At 39.6% G+C, this 22,039-nt stretch overlaps 1 protein-coding gene across 45 annotated transcripts in view; it reads right to left on the reverse strand.

The window, feature by feature from the left end:
* The window catches only part of SENP7 (SUMO specific peptidase 7), a 197,523-nt gene that overhangs the window by 86,646 nt on the left and 88,838 nt on the right, over nucleotides 1-22,039 (reverse strand). For 27 of the 45 annotated variants that reach the window (XR_016233075.1, XM_051819121.3, XM_051819113.3 and 24 more), the window contains one exon: nucleotides 19,399-19,593. The exons of the other annotated variants lie outside the window; for them this stretch is intronic. Coding sequence is in view for 19 of the 27 variants with exons in the window: in XM_051819121.3 (XP_051675081.3) it covers nucleotides 19,399-19,593 (195 nt within the window). In the remaining 8 variants the exon portion in view is untranslated. The remainder of the gene's footprint in view (nucleotides 1-19,398; nucleotides 19,594-22,039) is intronic. 45 annotated transcript variants of the gene reach the window in all.

Genomic DNA, 22,039 nt, shown 5'->3' on the forward strand with positions numbered 1-22,039 from the left:
TTGACCCTGATAATCATTCAAGTTCTTCATCACTTCCGTGAGTGTTCGGGAAAATGAAAGGAGATTCCATACGTTCAAGCCTTTTCCTATCTTCGAACTAAACTTTCCCTATGTACTTCTTGCTCTCCCGCTCAAGTCCTTCTGGTCTCCAAGATTTGCACTAGGGGGCAGAAGCCTGAGCAAAAAATCCTTTCTTCTGCCCCGATCCTGTTCCCGCCACTACCACAGCCTCCTTTGATCCTGCAGATGAACCTCCTTATTGCTCCAATCTACAGGCACTGGCTCAGCCACCTCCTGAGGCCTCAGCGGCTGAAGTTCCAGCGCCATTATCCCCCATGCAGCAGCTGCGTCCTCACCTCCCCCTCCTGCCGAATTCCAGGGGGCACTGTCAACCTCTAGTGTCCTATCTGAAGCCCCTTGCTCAACTATTCCTCAAAGCCATTCTCATGCCCATGTGAATTCCTACTCCCACTCTCACTGTATCTCCCCCTCCCACCTAGGAATTCTTATCTTAGAACCAGCCCTGGCCCAAAGTCTACTATCTCTGTCTTACTGGTTTGGGAATGGCGGTCTCCATGGTTTCCAACTGGTCTTTTGTCCCTCTCTTGTCCCAGTCTTACCATAAGAATAGCAAGGGAATGGTAGTCCCACCCTTTTGGGCTCCCTGCTTATTGAGAAACAAATTAGGTATCCCACCCTTCTGAGGGCTCTTTTGTTTTATCATGAACAAGCCAGACAGGAAAATCAGATTTCCTGCGTGGACCTGGCTCACTGTAATTTTTCTTTAAATCCAGGAATACCACTACCTTTGAAACTATTGCTTTGTAAAATGCTGAACTTATTTTGCAATTTATTTTAACAGGTTTCCAGGTAATCAGTACTCAATGAAACAGCAATGGGGAATTACCACTTGTTTTAGATGAATGCAACTTTAATTTAAATTAAATTCAGATAGAGATAATATAATATCAGCATCATAAGTCATTTAGGTGTAACTGCTAATTGAAATCGGTAAAGGCAAATGAGTGTCTAAATGTAAACTTTTGAATACTCAACATGTTATATTCTATAAAAAACTATTCGGGTTAGTTTACAAACTGTCTATGAAAATAGTTCAACACTGTTTAAAGTAACTCAGACTAAAACTTGATGCATTACCTTAATCTTAATTTGAAGATTTTTAACAGTTTATCTCAAAATGTAAATCAAGGAAAACATCACAAGTATACTAATCTATCCCTCTTTGACATAAAATTAAAATCTGATTCTCTGTTAAAGCAATGTGTTAAAGTAATCTATTATATTCTCTTGATGTCTGTTAAATTCTAATTGTTTAAAAACAGCGGAAATTTTTATTAAGAGCTATGGGTTATTTAAATATGTGCTTATTTTCAAACATTTAAATAATTACCTTGCAACAATGATCAAATTTGGTCTATATTATGTCATGATTTTAAGGAATCTTATTTCAACCAGATATTTTCGATTTTGAGCCTTCTTGACATTCTTGACAGGCATTCAAAAAATAAAAAATCAAAGTTTCAAAGAATTTGGACTCTAAAATTTCCAGTAAATTTTGGACTTTGGTTTTTCCAGTTCAGGCCCAACTGAAAAAATCAAAGGACCTATGTCTCTCATCTTGTAGAGACACCAACTAATCAGGCTATTTGGACTATATTAGAATTACTGTCAAGATGTGAAGTGGTACTAAATTTTAAGTTTCTAGAATATAAAATGGCACTAATACAAATGTCAGAATTAAAAAGTCTAATGATCTTGTGTTACTAGACACGATAGTTATTTTAGTGAGAAAGCCCCAGAGGCCTAAAGGGTTAAATGCTTTGTAAAATCCTACAGGTGCTTTCAAAAATACTGTGAAGTAAGCAAGTGCCTCTTGGTGGTTAATAAGTTTATAATTTTAAATGTGGCAACTTAAAATCTTCTCATCTACAGTTTTATATATCAGAATTGCTGCTCATAAAACTAAAGCACTGTTGGTTCTGTGTTTAGCTGTCCTCCTATAGTTTCTGATAGAATTTTTCCAGCCACATGTATTGTATTCAGTACTTTGGGATGACTCTGTAACCAGATGAAGCCAATGATATATTAAAGGTAGCAACTGTGAGAAAGTATGGTTAGTTGAGGTTACTAAAACAAAAAGTAATTCAAATCAATTGGTAATTTACAAACAGAAGTTAGATTTTTAAAAAAAAAAAAGCTATTAAAACTGCTATGGCCTATTATGTTATATGTGTATACATACTGTATGTCTACATGGAAAAATTTATTGAGTTTTATTTTTAATTGGCTTATAGATAAAAGATTGTCCATAAATTTAAATAGCTAAAATTATTCAAAGATATATTTTAATTCATGTGACCTGAATCTCTGTATCAGATGGTTTAAACTTGTTGGTAGAAAGAAACTAAAAACATTTTATATGTTTGTGCTTAAATTTGCTGGTTAAACTAGCTACATCATGTTAGATATTCAAGAGATGTTTCCAAATATATGTATTAATATTTATGGAAGGCATTGGACCTTCTGGTAAATGTTTTCTTACGTTGTTATCTAATGGTTAAAACTGCTTTCTAAGTTTTCATGTGACATTGCTATTGTCAGTAAGCGATCTGGGACTTGCTCCCTCATTCCTCTATTCTAAGCCCAACTTGTTCTCTCATTTCTCTGTTCTCATCAAGGTAGGAAACTAATTCTATTATGAAGGGATCTCCAAGATGCAAAATTTGATTTTAGATTTTACAAAAGAGATGGCTAACATTTTTCTATAATGGCATAGCCAAAATAAGAACTTAAATTATAATTTCTTAGCTAGATTTACTTTGCCATCAGCGAGGTAAACAGTAAACAGGAAAGACCTCCCTTTCAGAACAAAGGGAAAGAAAGTTTTAAAGCAAGGACATAGCTTTCTTCATGGGCATTGTCTGCCTCAACATAAACTACTACAGAACATGCCTGTGACTACAGACTTCTAGTTTAGGCCACTAAAGATTAGAGATGGGACTTGAGCACCCCCTTGACTTGCATCCTCTGGTCTGCTTTAACAAAACCCAGGAGGAAAAGAAAGCTAGGCATCAGAAGCAATGGGTGGCAGGCCTGTTAATGGCTGCTCTGTACAGTGATCTGCCCTCAAGGAGACCCAACAGGACAGTCCACTGCAGCGGCTTTCAATGTAGTAAGCCTGGGCTTCAGCAGAAGTCAGCTTATGAAGAGCCCTGGCAGCTCTGCCAGCCAAGAGTTAGATCTCTGGAAATGGACCTGCCCTGGAGTCGAAGGACACCCAGGTCAGAGCCACGGATCTTATTGGATCTAAGCTGAAAAGCCCTTCACTCAGCCCAGCTTCCAAAGTGACCACTGCAGCTGAGGGGACGGCCAAATAGGGTCAGCAACACTGCAGGCAGAACTGTAAATTTCCTGTTAGAGATGCCACCTACCTTTACCTGGCCGACTCTCCTCCCAGGCCAGCTAGGTAATGGAAGTCAACAGAGTGCCTTCCCCATGGAGGTTCTCACCTCCCTTAGTATGTAGGCTATATGAAGAGAGATAGATGAGTCTGAGCCTCATAATTTACAAGGCCTAAAGCCCACCAGATTATTATCAAGCCCCTTCTGTCAGGTTCTATTTGCCTCTCAATCAGAAAACTTATTTGTATCTTAGACAGCACCTTTCTTAGCTCCTCTAATAACAACTCTGTCCTCTGTATCTAGCCCACTTGAGCCTCATTCCTTTGTAATCATAACCTCTACCACCAATGGCTCTACTTCCAACCTGTGTGTCAAAATTTCTCTACAGACAAACCCCACTACCTGCAAAAGTGGCCTTTCTCCCAGTCTTGGCTGGAATCAGCTTTAAGCCACATCCATCAAACTGTCCCCACAAGGGTCCAGAGATGCCTCTCCATTTCCTCTTCTCTATAAAATTCTCTCATTACCTGGTTAATGATCTTAGGATCATTGGTTACTATTCTCACCCTGTCTTCTATACTACAGTGTCTAAGTGTTTACAGCAGGTGATAATGGAACAAACAAAGACCTTCAACAACCAGGCGGTCAACCTAATGCTGCTACGGGAATATACTCAGCTCCCCACCCAGGAGACAGCAGCCTGAGACATCGCCCCATGCCAGCGAAGAGTACCTTATCGCCCCATGTCAGCAGGAAGTAGCTCTAAAGACAGATCATCGTCCCTCTACCCCTCCCGGACTTTTGGGACTAATGTAATCCCATACAAATCCTGCTTTATAAAAAAACAAAAGGGGGGAATGTTGGGAAACTGGCCCAGTTTTAGCCAGGTGGCTGCTTGGCCCAGCTACCTAAGCCAGGCTCCACCCCCATCCTAATAGGATTCACTGCTCCTGCTTCCCTGCCCGCCCTCAGGCAAAGATTTAAAAGGGCCTGTTCCTGCACACGTGCTCTCTTGGCTCTGCTCCCTGTTCTCTTGGTCCTTCTCTCCTGCACTCTCTTGGCCTCTCTTGGATCCTCTCCTCCTCTCGTATCTCTTCTCCCTCCTCTCTGTCTCTCTTACAGTCTCCTTCTCTTTTTCCTTAGCCGCCCCTTCACTCCGGCCTGTAGGGTGTTCCCCAATAAATCCTTTCCCTTAAAAAAAAAAAAAAAAAAAGAAATACAGGGGAGATATTTGGTATAGCACTTAAGATGTCACCTGGAATGGCTGTCCCCCAAATTAGAGTCTTGATTCTGCTCCCAATTCCAGCTTCCTGTTAATGTACACCCTGGGAGGAAGCAGGTAATGGTTCATGTAGTTAGACCTCTATCACCCACATGGGGCACCTAGATTGACTTCCTGGCTTCTGGCTCCTGCCTTTGGCCTGGTCCAGTCTGGGCTGTTGTGGGCATTTGGTAGTTAACCAGTGCATGGAAGCTAGCTCCCTCTCTCCCTCTCTCTCTTACTTTCAAAGTATAAAAACAAAACTTTTTTTAAAAAATGCAAAAACTATATTTACTAAAAAAATAATTAAAATGAAAATAATTTCAATTTCATGAAAATAAGTATATATATTAAATATATATATATCTAGTTCATCAAAAATTTATACTTAGTCTGTAGAGCATAGGACAATATACAGTAAGTATTATTAGAATACACAAAGGTATTAAGTAAAAGAAGACAATAGTCCATGTGACAAGATTCAACCCAGGGTTGACAGACTTCTTCCACAGAAATATCTGACAAAAAAACAAGTGTCACACATGGGAATTCAAGCAGTATTCAGCCCAGCCTCAAAGCCCACCTGAAGGCCTACCATAAACAGGGGAGGCAAACCTCAACTTTGTACGTCACTGAGCAAGACAGCTGATCCCATTTATCCTGAAGCAATCTCAGCTAACCTCAAGACACCTCATGCAAACCTATCCAACTGCTGAACTCACAGAGAGGTACCACCTGACCAGAAAACACACCCTGTGGCTAGGCCTGATCTAGAAAGATTGCAGTGTCCTTCCAACAGTTCAGTCTGATTGTAGAACTTAACCAGTGATCTTACCAGGTAGCAGAGCCTAACCAACTGCCCCCACCAAAACTTGAAAAAGCATGGCAGCCCCATCATCCACAGAGCCCTAATGGGAGCTGTTCCTCAGAGATCATGAGCACCTTGTCTGACAGAATCCCAAGTTAGAGTAAACAGTGAGAGATTCTTCCTGACAAAGAACACTTATAAAGAATTAAAAATTAAGTTTCTTAAAAAAAAAAAAAGAAGTAAAATTAACTTCAAGATGCAATGACTGAACAATTCTTGTCTCAACTATTGAAGAATTGTTTTGTTTTGTTTCCGTTCAAATTGTTGAACTCCTTGCTTAGTAAATAATTGTTCTTCTGTGTATAAAGCTAATTGAAAATGGATCTTAGTGGAGAATAGGACTGGGAATGGGAGCAGGAGGAGGAGGAGGGGTAGGAGAGTGAGTGGGAGGGCAGGTATGGTGGGAAGAATCACTACATTCCTAAAGTTGTACTTAAGTAATATATGAAGTCCATTTTCCTTAAATAAAAGGTTTCCTGGGGGAGGGAGATATAAATAATTAAAAAAAAATGACAACCAAAAAGTTCAAAATAATCCTCTTAAAGAAGTTCCCTGAACTATCTGGCTAAAAAGCCTATGAGAGCATTTCAGGCATGGAAAGCCAAGACACTGTGGCAAAAAATGACCTAAATGAAATATCTCTGTGAGTGAGATCCCAGCGCAAAGAACGGGCCATCAAAGAAGGAGGTAGCTTTCTCTGAAGGGAAGAGAAAACTTCTACTTTGATTATGGCCTTGTCTAAATAAGGCTGGAGTTTGTGAACTCAAGAGACTTCCATAGCCTTGGAAGCTCATAACAAGAGCCTTGAGTGGGCCTTGGCTCACTAGGCTAATCTTCCACCTGCGGCGCCGGCACCCTGGGTTCTAGTCCCGGTTGGGGCGCCAGGTACTAGTCCTGGTTGCTCCTCTTTCAGTCCAGCTTTCTGCTGTGGCCCAGGAGGGCAGTGGAGGATGGCCCAAGTGCTTGGGTCCCCGCACCCGCATGGGAGACCGGGAAGAAGTACCCGGCTCCTGGCTTTGGATCGACACAGCGCCAGCCGTAGCAGCCATTAGGGTAGTGAACCAACGGAAGGAAGACCTCTCTTTCTGTCTCTCTCTCACTATCTATAACTCTCTCTCTGTCTCTCTCACTGTCTAACTCTGCCTGGCAAAAAATAAAAAAAGAGAGAGAAAGCCTTGGGTGATCACTGACGTCATAAATAAGAGTGTCAATTGTTAAAACAACAACAGGAGTCACTGTGTACTTGCTCTCCACATAGGGTCCTTAATGTGTTGTACTATGAGAATTAATGGTATAACTAGTCTTCAAACAGTACTTTATACTTTGTGTGTCTGTGTGGGTGCAAACTGTTGAAATCCTTACTTAGTAGAGAGCTGATCTTCTGTATATAAAGATAATTAAAAATGAATCTTAATGATGAATGGGATGGGAGAGGGAGTAGGAGATGTGATGGTCTGCAGATGGGAGGGTGGTTATGGGGAGAAGAACCACTATAATCCAAAGGTTGTACTTTCGAAATTTATATTTATTAAATAAGTTTTCTATAAAAAAAAAAGTTCCCTGGACTAAAAGAATATACAGACAGAAACTTAAATGAAATTTCAAAAACACACAAACAAAATTAGAAGTTTAAAATGAAAGAAGCAATTTAAAAAACAATAATGCTAGAGATGAAGAATACAATGTCTGGGCCGGGGCTGTGGCATAGCCAGTTAAAGCCTGGGCTACAGCGTCAGCATCCCATATCCCACCTGCTCTACTTCCAATCCAGCTCCCTGCTAACGTGCTTGGGAAAGCAGCAGAGGATGGCCCAAGTCCTTGGGCACCTGCATCCATGCAGGAGATCCAGAAGAAGCTCCTGGCTCCTGGCTTCAGCCTGGTGCAGCCCCAGTCATTGAGGTCATTTGGACAGTGAACCAATAGATGGAAGATCTCTCTCTTTCTCTCCATATGTCTATCTATAACTCTGCCTTTCAAACAAATAAATAAATATTTTAAAACATACAATGCCTAAAGTGCAAACACTACAGAAAGCTTCAGTACCAGTCTCAATTGTGCTGAAGAAAGAATCAGTGTGCATGAAGACAGAACATTATCCAATCAGAGAATAAAAAGAAGAGGGAATGAAAAAGAAATAAAGAAAGCCTATCAAAATGATGGGACATGATAAAGAGACATAACACACATGATAAGAATTAAAGAAATGGAAGGGTAAGAAAAAGCTGTGAAAACTTTCCTACTTCGGTTGTTTCAGAAAAATCTGGTATTCAAGAATGGGCCACCGAAGGCAGAGGGGTTGTAAGACCAAAGAGGCGGGCGCTGCGGCTCACTAGGCTAATCCTCCACCTGCGGCGCTGGCACACTGGGTTCTAGTCCCGGTTGGGGCGCCAGATTCTGTCCCGGTTGCCCCTCTTCCTGCCCAGGTCTCTGGCCAGGAAGTGCAGTGGAGGATGGTCCAAGTCCTTGGGTCCTACACCCACATGGGAGACCAGGAGAAGCACCTGGCTCCTGGCTTCGGATCAGCGCGGTACGCTGGGCGCAGTACACTGGCCGTAGTACACCAGCCGTAGCGGCCATTGGAGGGTGAACCAACGGAAAAGGAAGACCTTTCTCTGTCTCTCTCTCACTGTCCACTCTGCCTGGCAAAAGAAAAAAAAAAAAAGACCAAAGAAAGACGAGAAATCCAAGTTTGTATAAAATGTAATTTATTTGGGGATTTACAAACCAAAGTCTGGTCTCAGGTGTTCATGACACAATGAATACCCATACCATGAGGTAGGAAAGAAAAGATTTTAGGGGCCGGTGCTGTGGCATAGCGGGTAATGCCACTGCCTACAGTGCCAGCATCCCATATGGGTGCTGGTTCGAGTCTCAGCTGCTCCATTTCTGGTCCAGTTTTCTGCTATGGCCTGAGAGAACAGTAGAAGATGGCCCAAGTCCTTGGGCCCCTGCACCCATGTGGGAGACCCAGAAGAGGCTCCTGACTCCTGGCTTCAGATCAGCATAGCTCCGACCATTGCAACCAACTGGGGAGGGAACCAGCAGATAGAAGACCTCTCTCTCTCTCTCTCTCTCTCTGCCTCTCCTTCTCTCTCTGTGTAACTCTGACTTTTAAATAAATAAATAAATCTTTATTTAAAAAAATAAATGAGATAGAGAATATAATTTGATTACAATTAAATGTAATGGTCATGGATTAAAAAAAAAAAAAGAAATAAAGGGTTTTATAGACAAAGGTAGCCTATGGCTAATCTAAGTATACCCAAATCTTCTCAAAAAAAAAAAAAAAAACAACTAACAATCCAAATTGGGTGACTAACTTTTTTTAAACTTTATTATGTTTTTAAAGACAAAGTTAGTTCCATTTATTTATTTATTTATTTATGTTTGAAAGGAAGAGAAACAAAGAAACAAAGACTTCCTTCCATTCACTGGTTCACTCCCCAAATATCCACAACAACTGTGAATAGATCACACCAAAGCCAAGAGTCTGGAATTCAATCCAGATCTCCCATCTGTGGCAAGAACATAAATAACTGAACAAATTGCCTGCTGCCTCCCAGGTCACACACTAGCAGAAAGGTGGATCAGAAGTGGAGTGGGCCAGACTTGAACTCAGCCCTTTGATATGGGATGCATGCATCCCAAGAGACAAATTAACTAATGCACCAAATTCCAATCCTCAGACAGGTTATCTTAACCTGTCTGTTTATCCTATTGTAGGGTTTCAGAGACTGTCAGGGTTGCCTAAAGGGCAAGATCATGGCTACATACAAAATGGCTGCAGTTAGGGCAATCATTTATGCTACTGGCTAAGAAACCACTTAAATACTCTCATGTCCCATACCAGAGTGACTAGGTTTAATACCCAGCTCCAGGTCCTGCTAATGCAAGATCCTGTGAGTGAGCAGTCATGGCCCCTGTGACTGGGTTCCTGCCACTCATCTGGAAGACCCACACTGAGTTCCTAGCTCTGGGCTTCAGTCTAGCCTGGACACAACCACAGCAGACATTTGGGGGATGAATGAGTGGGTCAGAGCTCTCTCTCTCTCTCTCTCTCCACCCCCCCTCAGATAAATAAATTTAAAAAGAGGTGAGATTTCAGCATAGTGGTAAACATGCCCACATCTCATTTTGGAATTCCAGCTCTGCCTAAATCCATCTTCCTGTTAATGAACACTCAGGGACAATCAGTGGATGGAATCTCAATCTCTCTTTCTCTCTCTCTCTCTCTCTCTCTCTCTCTCTAATAAATAATTTTGTAAAAGATGTATTTTTTTCAAAAGAAAAATCAATTTAGTGACTGCAATCAGGTTAAACTGAATCCATACCTTCCACTCTTCCCAACTGGCTCTTATAATCTCATGCTATCTCCTCTTCTGTGATATGCCCTCATACTGCAAGGAGTTCTAACACTGTCTTGCTGGCATGTTGTATGGCTATTTGGCTGGTAAGCACATTCCACAAAGCAACAGAAGCACATGCACAAAATGAGACAAAAGATGATTTTGCAAATAGCAATAAAAATCAAACAAACCCAAGTGGGATGAGCAACAAAAATAGCACCAGTACACAGCTGGGATGAAAAATTAATACAGGTCCTTGTAATGGAAAATCTGCATCACCTAGCAAGAATATACTTGTACCATCAACTGTTAGACAACACAGCAGCAACACCCAGGGGTTGATGTGATCCAGAATAATACACATATTAGCAAAAGGATGGGGTCCAACAGTGATTCCTAAAACTAGTGGTGAAATGGCATGCCAGACCAAGAGGCCAACCTTACTGTCCACTAAGGGTATAAGCTGTAACCACAGGTCCAGATTCCAGGTGGATCAATGGGTACAAAGTTAAGTGAGCTGGATATTCCTCACACTGTGGCAAGAAGTATCTCATCCACCCTGGGGGAACAAACCATGTGAGCCCCATTTAACTGTAACTCATTCTCTAAGTTCCATCAGGCTTTTTTACTGGCCAGATGAGGCTATTACAAGCACCATTGGCTGGTTGTAGAATTCAACCCTTTCTAATTGTTTTAGGTTATCTCCTATTTCCACATATCTTCTAGGCAGTTTATACTGCCTTATATGTACTACCAGGCTAAGGGCAGGGAGCCTGACGGGATTCCATTTGCCTCCCTCCTCAGCACAACACAACCTAACTTTAAGCCAAAATTCCCCCCATCTCTCCAGCCCTCAGATATTTGCAGTGTCTTCCCCGACACAATATCCATTTCTAGGATATTTTCTGATTCTATGGAAATGAGTACCAGATATGTTACAGAGGGCGTGCTATATTTTGGATATGAATTTTTATGTCCCCCAAAGGTCAATGTTTTAGGGACTGGATCTTCAAAGTCTTCTGTTAATGGTTAACAGATTAAGAGTAAAGATCTAATCCAGTTTTTGGTATCGGAAGGTGAGTCCTTTGGGAAGTGATGAGATTGGATCACATTGCCTCTTGATGAAAGAAAAGTGGTTTGTCATGTGATCCTTCTTCTGCATGCATTGCATCATCTTCCACCCTCATCTAAGGCCATACAAATGGGTTCACCCAATCATGTACTGTGAACCTGCGAAACTATAAGCTAAAATAAACTTTTTTCCTTCCCAAATAACTCCACTCAGGTATTTATTCTAGCAACAAAAAACTGACTGATACAGGGTCCTACCCTGATACCCCAATGTAACAATATTTTACACCCACATCTATCTACAACTGACCACAGGCCCAGAAAATGTTCTGGGTCGCAATGGATTGGACTTTCAAAATAAATAAATAAATAAATCTTAAAAAAAAAAAAAAAAGAAATCTCTGATCGTTCAGTATTGCTCTCACCCTAGGCCAACTTTGACCCCATATCTAAATATAAGTATATTTAAAAGGCAGAGTGACAGAGAGAGATGAAGAGACAGAAAAATTTTCCATTAGCTAGTTTACTCCCCAAATGACTGAAATGGCCAGGGCTGGGCCAGGCCAAAGCCAGGAGCCAAGATCTTCATCTGAGTCTCCCACCCAAATACTTGGGCCATCCTCTGCTGCTTTTCCCAGGTCATTAGCAGGGATCTGGGTCAGAAGTGGAGCAGCCAGGACACAAACTACCACGTAGCGTCACAGGCAGAGTGGCTTTACTTGCTATGCCACAATGCCCATCCCATGTTTCTTATCTTTTTTTGTTTGTTTTTGCTGCTTTCTGGACTCTTTATTTAATTTTTGATTTGATTATCATTTGTCTTAGTTAACTCATCTTTTGGTCAAGTTTGGGGATCTGAGGATTTAGGGATTGAGCTTGACATGACTGCAGCTATTTTGGATTTTAACCACCACTTTGAGTCAGGTGTACTTAGATTAGTTGTTGCCCGTCTTTGTCTAGTTCCAAGCTGGGAAAATCTAGCCCCCAGGCCATTTAAGTCCTGTAAGATCATTTGTTCTGGCCCTGACAAGGTAACCACTGGGACTTGAAATTCAAGAAATCTGTAGCAGTGATTTTCTTTTAAAAAATATTTATTTAAAGTGCTGATGGGGAAAAACTGTCAACCAACTAGATTTTACCTGGAAAAATCTTTCCAAAATGAGAGAAACAAAACATCCCTAGACAAACCAAAGGTAAAAGAGTTCATCACCACTAGGCCTTCTTACAGGAACTACTAAATGGAATTCTTTAATCTCAAAGAAAAAAACCATTAAAATAATGATATAAAAGTTAGGAAAGCACAAAACTCAAATATATAGGTAACATGGAGCCATATTCAGAATCCTCTAGGACTGCAGTAGTGGCTATAAAGGAATTTTATCCCCAGTATGAAGGCTAAAAGACCTATTAATAATAATCACAGCTAAGTTAAATTGTCTGAAGACAATTTACAAAATGATGTAAATTCCAACATCAAATACATAAAATGATGGTTCAAGTAGTTAAGCCCCTACCACCTACCCACATGGGAGATTTGGATTGAGTTCCCAGTTCCCATTTCACGCTTCTGCCTGGTCCAGTCCTGATTATGCTCATTCTCTCTCATTCCCTTGATCACTCGCTCTTGCACACGCGCGCTCTCTTTCTCTCTCCCTCTTCTCTCTCTCTCTCTCCCTCTGTCTCTGTTTCTCAAATAATTTTTTTAATGGACAAGGGATCTAAATAAACAGTTCTCAAATGAAGATGAATAGCCAATGGAGAAATGAAAAAGTCTTCAACATCACTAATTATTTGTTGAAAGGCAAATTAAAACCACAATAAGATACATTATCTCATACCTATTTGAATGGCTGCTATCAAAAGATGATAGAAAATAAATGTTGACAGGGATGTAGAAAAAGAACCTCTGGGGATAGCATTGTGCAGCAGAGGGTTAAGCTGCCTCCTGCAATGCCAGCATCCCATATGAGTGCCACATTGAGTCTAAGTTGCTCCACTTCCAATGCAACTCCCTGTTAATGTACCTGGGAAGGCAGCAGAAGATGGCCCAAGTTTTAGGCCCCTGCCATCCACATGGAAAACCAGGCCTGGCACACCCATAGCCAATGCAGACATCTGTGAACCAGGAGATGGCAGATCTCTCTCTCTCTCTCTCTCTCTCTCTCTTTCTCTCTCTCATCATTCCCTTTTTCTCTCTGTAACTCTGCCTTTCAAATAAACAAAACAAATCTTAAAAAAGAAAAAGAAAACCTTCCTGCTTTGTTGGTGAGAATGTAAATATCACAACCATTATGAAAAGCCACAATGGAAGGTCCTCAAAAACCTGAAATTAGATTTACCATATGATGCAGCAATCTTATTTCTATATATTTATCCAGATTTGATATCAATAAGTCAAAAAGATACCTGCACACTCATATTCACTGTAGCATTATTCTCAATAACCAAGTTATACAATCAACTTAAGTGTCAATCAATAGATGAATGATTTTTTAAAATGTGGTATATATACAATGGGATACTACTCAGTCTTAAAAAAAAAAACTTGGGGGAGGGGTTGGCATTGTGGCATAGCGGGTAAAGCCACCACCTGCAATGCTGTCATTCCATATAGATGCTGGTTCAAGTCTCAACTATTAAACTAATGTGTCTGAGAAAGCAACAGAAGACAGCCCCTGCACCTACACAAGAGTCTCAGATGGAATTCCTCATTCCTGACCTCAGCCTGACCCAGCGCCAGCCATTTGCAGCCATTATGGGGAAAGAACTGCTAGATGAAATACCTCTTTCTCTCTCTCCATCTCTCTATCACTCTGCCTTTCAAATAAAAAATCATTTCAAAAAATGAAAATGTAGGAGATCCAAGATGGCTGAATAGTGAAAAGACATGCTGATTCTGACCACGGGAAGATAACAGAAGGGCACAGTTGGACAGAAGTTTGCAGTAGAAATTCCACAAAAGAGAGACACCATGGACAGCGGGGACAATTCAATCACACAGCAGTGAGCAGCATATCAACAGCGACTCCCACAGCAGGTAACTGGAGGAGATGCCATCTTCTTGAAGCAAGGCACCCAGCAACCAGCAGGGAGGAAATGTCATCTCAATAAGGCAAGAAAGAACTACTGCAGCCCTAGAGTGTCTAGGGGAATTTATTAGAATTGATAAGTCTGCGGTTCCCACTGACTGAGTTTGGCCTAAAGGGGTGGCAGAGGGCAGGATGTCAACATAAGGCACTCCCCCAACCTCACTCTACTAAAGCACCCGGACACCACATGTCAACATCAGTCAGTTAGGCAGCTGCCTCTGGGAATGCCACAGCTCTTTCCAAGGAAAGGGGAGGTTTGTGGGGCCAAGAATAGATCCCCTGCTCCCTGTGACTGTGGGAAATCTGTGACTGTGTGATAGGGAATATGATAGGGTGTACCTGGGTTTTTGGGTAATCACTGTGTCTGGCTCCAGAGGCTCAGGGTTCAGTGCTCACACCAAGGAGTGCACAGACCCTTTGTGTAGTTCGTGCACCTGCATGGGTAAGGTGTCTAGTACTGCGGGCTTATCCTGGGTGGTTGGTTCAACTTGGTAGAGGGTGGTTAATGGCGTGATCATGCCACCGACATGATTGTAACCTTCCTCCTGCAGACAAGAGAGATCTACCATGCTCAACTTGGGTGTCACATTGGATCTACCCTCAAGCACTGACCTGAACTCCATGGCCCTAGACAGCAATTGCCTCGGATATCCAGTGAAGGAGAAGACATTCCACCAAGTCACAAAGACATATTTAAAAGATAAAAGACATCAGAGAAGAAAACCAACAAGTGTTTCTACCAATGCCTAAAAATAGAAATAGAAACACAAGAAAAATGAATAAGGAAGAAAATGTGACTGCCCAAAAGAAACACAACAAAACTTCAATATTAGAATGTGAAGAAAAACAGATCGATGAAATGCCTGAAAAGGAATTCAAAAGAATTAACATAAGATTACTCAAAAACACAGAGAAGTTAATACATGAGTAAAATGAATAAAAATGTGACATGCATGAAAAATTCTTCTGGGAGACAGATACTGAAGAGAAATCAAACTGAAATACTAGAAATGAAGAATTCACTATGTCAAACAAAATATATATATAGCAGAAAGCCTTAACAACAGACATGCGGAGGCAGAAGATAGAATATCTAAGCTAGAAAACAAATCTCTGGAAATATATTAGTCAGATAAAAAGAAAACAGAAAAAAATTAGAAAAACAGAAAATAATGTTTAAGATTTATGGGATACTATCAAAAGACCAAACATACCTGTCTTAGGAATTCCTGGAAGTGTGGAAAGACAGAATGGTTTAGAACACGTATTCAGTGAAATAATAGCAGAAAACTTCCCTGATTTGGAGAAAGACTGGGACATCCAAGTATGGGAAGCACATAGAATTCTTAATAAACATGATCAGAAAAAAATCTTCACCATGACATATTATAGTCAACCCTTCAAAAGTAAAACATAAAGGAAAGATTCTAAAATGTGCACAAGAGAAATGCCAGATTACCCTTACAATATCTCCACTTACACTTACAGCTGATTTCTCATCAGAAATGTATAGGCTAGGAGATAATGGAGGGACATACACAAGTCCTAAAAGGAGAAAACTGTCAACCCAGAAAAGCACTCAGAAATGAAGGTGAAATAAATATCTTCCAAAACAAACAGAAATTTAAAGAATGTGTCACCACTGGTCCAGTCTAAAAAGCAATACCTAAGGATATGTTTCAAACCTAAAGAAACAGAGTAAGATAGCCATCATCAAGAAAGAATGTAAAGGTAGAAAATCTAATAAAAGTACAAAGGAAATCCAAAACAAATGATAGGAATATTTAAGGAAAAAATGGCAAGACCAAGTCATTATTTATCAATAATAACCTTGAATATAAATGGCCCAAATTCTCTATTTCAGATATAGACTGACTGAATGGATTCAAAAACAGGACCCATCTATTTGCTGCCTACAAGAAACACATTTCACCAACAAAAATACACATGGAATGAAGGTGAAAGGATGGAAAAAGATATTCCATGCTAATGGAAAGAAAAAGCAAAAAGAGTAGCCATCCTAATATCAAACAAAATACTATCTAATCAAATCCAACAACACATCAAAAATATCATGCACCCAGACCAAGTGGGATTTATCTTTGGTATGCAGAGATGGTTCAACATACACAAATCAATAAATGTGACACATCACATTTACAAATTGAAGAATAAAAACCATATGACTATCTCAATAGACAAAACATTTGATAAAATATAACATCTTTCCATGATTAAAAAAAAAAAAAAACCTTAAGCAAAATGGGTCTAGAAGGACTGTTCCTCAACACAATCAAGGCAATCTATGATAAACCACAATGAACATCATATTGAATAAGAAAAGTTGGAAACATTCAACTAAGATCCAGAACCAAGCAAGGATGCCCATTTTCACCACTGCTACTCAATATAGTCCTGGATGTTTTAGCCAGAGCCATTTAGCAAGAAAAGGAAATCAAAGGGATATAAATTGGAAAGGAGGAAGTAAAATTATTCATTTGCAGATGATATGATCCTATATAGAGAGGAACCAAAAGACTCCACTAAGAGACTATTGGAACTCATAAGAGCACTTGGTAAAGCTGCATGATAAAAACAACACACAAAAATCAATAACTGTTGTATAAACACACAATGCCATGGCTTAGAAAGAATTTTTAAGCTCAGTCTCATTCACAATAGCTACAAAAAAATTAAATACCTTGTAATAAATTTAACCAAGTAGGTAAAAGATCTCTTTGACAAAATTACAAAGCATTAAAGAAATAGAAGAAAATAAACAGGAAGGAAGGAAGGAAGGAAGCAAGGAAGGAAGGGAGGGAGGGAGGGAGGAAAGAAAAAATGGAGCTATCTTCCATATATGTGAATCGGAAGAATGAATATCATCAAAATCTCCATATTATCAAAAGCAATATACATTTCTAATCCAATCCCCGTCAAAATATCAATGACACTCTTCTCAGATCTAGGAAAACCAATGCTAAAATTCATATGGAAACAAAAGACCCCAAATAGCTACAGCAATTTAAACAACAAAAAACAAAGCCAGAGGCATCACAATACATATTTCAAGACTTACTGCAGGGCTATTATAATCAAAACAGCCTGGTGCTATCACAAAAATATACATGTAGACCAATAAAACAGAATAGAGACCCCAGAAATTCATCTGTGCAGCTACAATCAACAAATCTTTGACAAATGAGCTAAAATCAATCCTTGGAGTAAGAATGTTCTCTTACAAATAGTAGTGAGAATATTAGATCTCTGCATGCAGAAGTATGAAACAAGACCCCTACCTTAAACTTATACAAAAATCAACTCACAATGGATCAAGGATCTAAATCTACAACCTGATACTATCAAATTACTGGAAGAAAGCATCAGGGAAACTCTACAAGACATTTGCATAGGCAACGACTTCTTAGGAAAGACCAATCCAAGAAAAAATAGCACAATCCAAGCAAAAACAGACAAATGGAATTACATCAAGCTAAGAAGCTTCTACATTGCAAAGGAAACACTCAACAAAGTGAAGAGGCAACTGACACAATGGGAGAAAATGTTTGGAAACTATGCAACTGATAAGATTTAATATCCAGGATCTGTAAAGAGCTCAAGAAACTCAAAAACAACAAAATAAACACAATCTAGTTAAGAAAAGGGCAAAGGACATGAACAGGTATTTTTAAAGGATGAAATTAAAATGGCCAACAGGCATATGAAAAAATGCTCAGGATCACTAGCCATCAAGGAAATACAAATAAAAACCACAAAGAGGTTTCACCTTACCCCAGTTAGAATGGCTACCATCCAAAACTCAAAAAACAACCAATGCTGGTAGCAATGTAGGAGAAAAGGAACACTAATATACTGTTGATAGGAATGTCAACTAGTACAATCATTATGGAAGACAGTACAGAGATTCCTCAGAAAGCCAAAAATACATGTGCCATATGACCCAACCATCCCACTCATGCGAATTTATCCAAATGAAATCAACATATAAAAGAGTTATCTGCATCCTCATGTTTACTGTAGCTCAATTCACAATATCAAAGACATAAAATCAACCCAGATGTCCATCAACTGGTGAGTAAAGAAAATGTATATATACACTACAGAATACTAGTCACCCATAATCTTTTCTTTTACAACAAAATGGATACAACTGGAAACCATTATACTTAGTGAAATAATCCAGTCTCAAAATGACAAATATCATTGTTGTCTCTGATATGTGGCAATTAATATAGAACACAAAAAAAAGTATAGGAATGAAATGGACATCTTATGATTTGACTGTTGTTTTCAGCCCTTGTTTATATTCCTATTAAACTTTGGTCTTTCTACTCTTCTCTTGTGAATTGAAATCATGTTTTTGCAAAGACTGAAAAAAAAGGAAGGAAGGAAGGAAGAAGGGAGGAAGGCAGAGAAGGAGGGAAGGAGGGAGGGAGGGAAGTATGGTTATATTCTTAGAATTGTGCCTATGGAGGCCAATGTTCTGTGCAATGCTGGTATCCCATATGGGCACCAGTTCAAGTCTCAACTGCTCCACTTCTCATCCAGCTCCTTGTTAATGCACCTGGGAAAACAGTAGAAGATGGTCCAAGCACCTGGACCCCTGGACCCATGTGGGACACCCAGAAGATGCTCCTGGCTCCTGGCCTCAGCCTGGCCCAGCCCTAGACATAGTGGCCATTTGGGGATAAAAGATCCATCTCTCTCTCTCTCTCTCTCTCTCTCTCTCTCTCTCCCTCTCACTCTCACTCTCCTTCTCTCCCTCTCTCTCCCTGTCTCCCTCTCTTTACCTCTTTCCCTCTCTCCCTTTTTCCCTCTCCTTCTCTCTTCCCCTCCATAACTCTTTCAAATAAATAAATAAATCTTTTTAAAAAGAATTGTGCCTATAAAATATATGAAATCTATTCTACTGATATTAAGAGAAGGTTTTAAAAATATGCAAATAAATAAAATTGTGAAAGACACTGGAGAAATGGATGGACAGCCAGACAGATGGATGGACAGAACAGAGAAGGAGGAAGGAATAGACTAATGTTAGGAGAATGGAATATAATTATACCATATTCATGAACCTACATTTTCAACAAGTATCTGCATCCATTTTTCCAAAATCAAGCGTGGTGACCAATACTTCTGAAACCCGTAATTAGCCATAGTTTTTTTCTAATTGCCACTGCAGTCAACAGAAGGAAAAAAGTCATACCAGCCATCAAAACACGTTTAGCTCATGTTTAGCAATAACATATATGTGAGGGAAAGAATGGGAGAGGGTTAATGAGAATAAATATATTTATTTTGAGTAAGTTATCACTGAACGTACCTTTCAGATAAACAACAGCTCTTGTGGGGATTTAGATTTTGACAAGTCTCTAGGCTGTCATCAGATGATGAAGAAAGTTTCTCTGATTTCAAGTTGTCTGTATCACTCAAACTGGCCTCAGTTACAGGAGGGATCTTTATGTATTTTCTTCCTAACTCCGTTCCCAGGACATTCGTCAGTATAACTCTGGGTATCCTGTCACACAGAATAACAAACACTGTACTATACTGAAGTTTTCAGTAAAAACTTTATTCTAAGAAGTTGAACTTTCAAACATGGTCATATTAGCACAAGTAAACTCTTAGAGCTATACCCCCCTAGAAATTACCTCATAAATACCTAAAAGTACTCTTTTAAGTCATGGGATACAAGCCCATAATAATAACATCTTAAAATATATTAATGGATACTTGAGGTGCTTAGAATTTTAACTAATTTTTCTTTAGAAAATTCTTTCTTTATCTTTTCCAGTAGTTATTTAAAAACCAGATCACTACAAACCAATTCAAGAAATCTTGTTCTTCTCTTTAACAGAAATGTCCTTAATAAGTAATTATTTCCTTATAACTGGCATAAAACAAGTGCTAAACCCAAGAAAAAAAGACATCACTCAGATCCCATCTATGGTGATGACAGATCCCACAGGTGAAACAGAATATATACTGGTAATCATTTATATTCTAACAGAATAGCATTAAGGAATCAATGAATTAAATGTTTAGAAAATGATATTTTAAAATTCTAAACTTTTTTAAATTAATGGGGTTTACATCAAATGTATTACATAGGCCTGACACCATCTTAGACAAAATAGGATAATGCAACCCTTGCTTGATTAGTCATTTGTTATTATGAACAACTGATATAACCTGCCACACTATAATGATGCTCTTAAGACTATTATTTGGCCCTGCACTGGCTTTCCTAATCCAGATAATCATAATTTTTTTTAGTTCTTGTTACAATAGTTTTAAAGTTTTACTAATTTTGTCAGATGTCCCCTTGGCTGTTATTAATGGGCCACAACCAACACTAATACTTTGTGAGAAACAACAGATATACGTAGAAATGGAGAGAGTACTTTTGTTTAAGGAAAAACATGAACCTCACTGTACTCTGTTACATTTTTTGTAGTACTCAGAGATAACTCTGTTTTCACTACATTCTTTTTACTATGTCCCAGACAATATAAATTATCAGATCTTAGGAGAACTTTAAAATAAATTAGTCCTCTCCTTATCTCCAACATGAAGAACCCAAAGTTCAGAAAAGTTAAATGATGTGCCCAGATGGCTCTTTCTGGTGGAAGAACCTAGACATATTACCTTTGAAGAAAAAAAAAAGAGATTGATTGATTGATCTGAAAGGCAGAGTTATTAAGAAAGATAGTCTTCCATCCACTGCTTAACTCCCCAAATGGCTACAACAGTCAGGGATGGAACACACTGAATCCAAAAACCAGGAGCTTCATTCAGGCCTCCCACATGAGTGGAAAGGGCTCAGGTACTTGGTTCATCTTTTGCTGCTTTCTCAGGTGCATTAGCAGGGAGCTGGATCAGAAGTGCAGCAGCCAGGACTCAAACTGGCACTCATATGGGATGCCAACACCACTGGCAGCAGCCTAACCTGCTGCGTCACAATACCAAACTCTGAACCTATTACCTTTAGGAGTTTTCTTCTTTGTTTTATTCCATTACACTGTGTCCTGAATATTAACTTGCCAGAGGATTCCAGATAACTGGGCTTTCCTATACATACTTCAGGAAACCCTTGAAAATATCCACATATAACACACCAACAAATTAAAAAGTGTTGTAATAATTAAGTAGTATACATTATCTAATAACAAACGCTAATAGGAGAGGAAGAATGAAAGAAAGGTAGTCTGTCACCTAGTAGACCTCTAATGGGGTGGGGGGCCAAGAAGTAGAAATATTTTTTCTTCCACATATGATTTAAATCTCTAAGGATCTGTAATGGTTTGAACAGGATTTGGCTCCCCAAAATCACATGGATGTTTAAACTCCCAAAGTCTTTGTTAATTGACAATGGATTAATGCTAATAAGGGTTGGAGTTTTATCCAGTTATGGTGTCTGAAGCTGGGCTCTTTGAGAGGTGTTTAGATTGGATTAAGCTGCTGTGGCAGAGGTCTCATGATTGAATCATGATGGTTTTATAGGCAGAGACACACAGACACACAGGATACACTGCTTGTTTTTCCTGACTGCTCCTGCATCACCATGTGATCATCCCTCCTCCATCCCTCAGCCTCCCCAGATGCTTAAATGAATGAGGTCACGTGATCTTAAACTGTGGGCTTCCAACTAGAAGCCAGAAAAAAAACCTTCGTCATTCCTAAGTAGCTCCTCTCCAGTATTTTAAGAAATAAAAAGCTAAGTAATAACTGATCCTATTTAGTATTGTATGCTTAATATCCTTGATCTCGGACAGAACTCTCCTTATAAATGCTATATTTGGGGCCAGGTATTTGGCATGCCAATTAAGATGCTACTTGGAGGGCTGGCGCCGTGGCTCAATTGGTTAATCCTCTGCCTGCAGCACCGGCATCCCATATGGGTGCTGGGTTCTAGTCCCCATTGCTCCTCTTCCAGTCCAGCTCTCTGCTATGGCCTGGGAGGG

The sequence above is a fragment of the Oryctolagus cuniculus genome, chromosome 4, assembly GCF_051225735.1.
Source record: "Oryctolagus cuniculus isolate XC-2025 breed Fujian yellow rabbit chromosome 4, ASM5122573v1, whole genome shotgun sequence".
NCBI lineage: Eukaryota > Metazoa > Chordata > Mammalia > Lagomorpha > Leporidae > Oryctolagus > Oryctolagus cuniculus.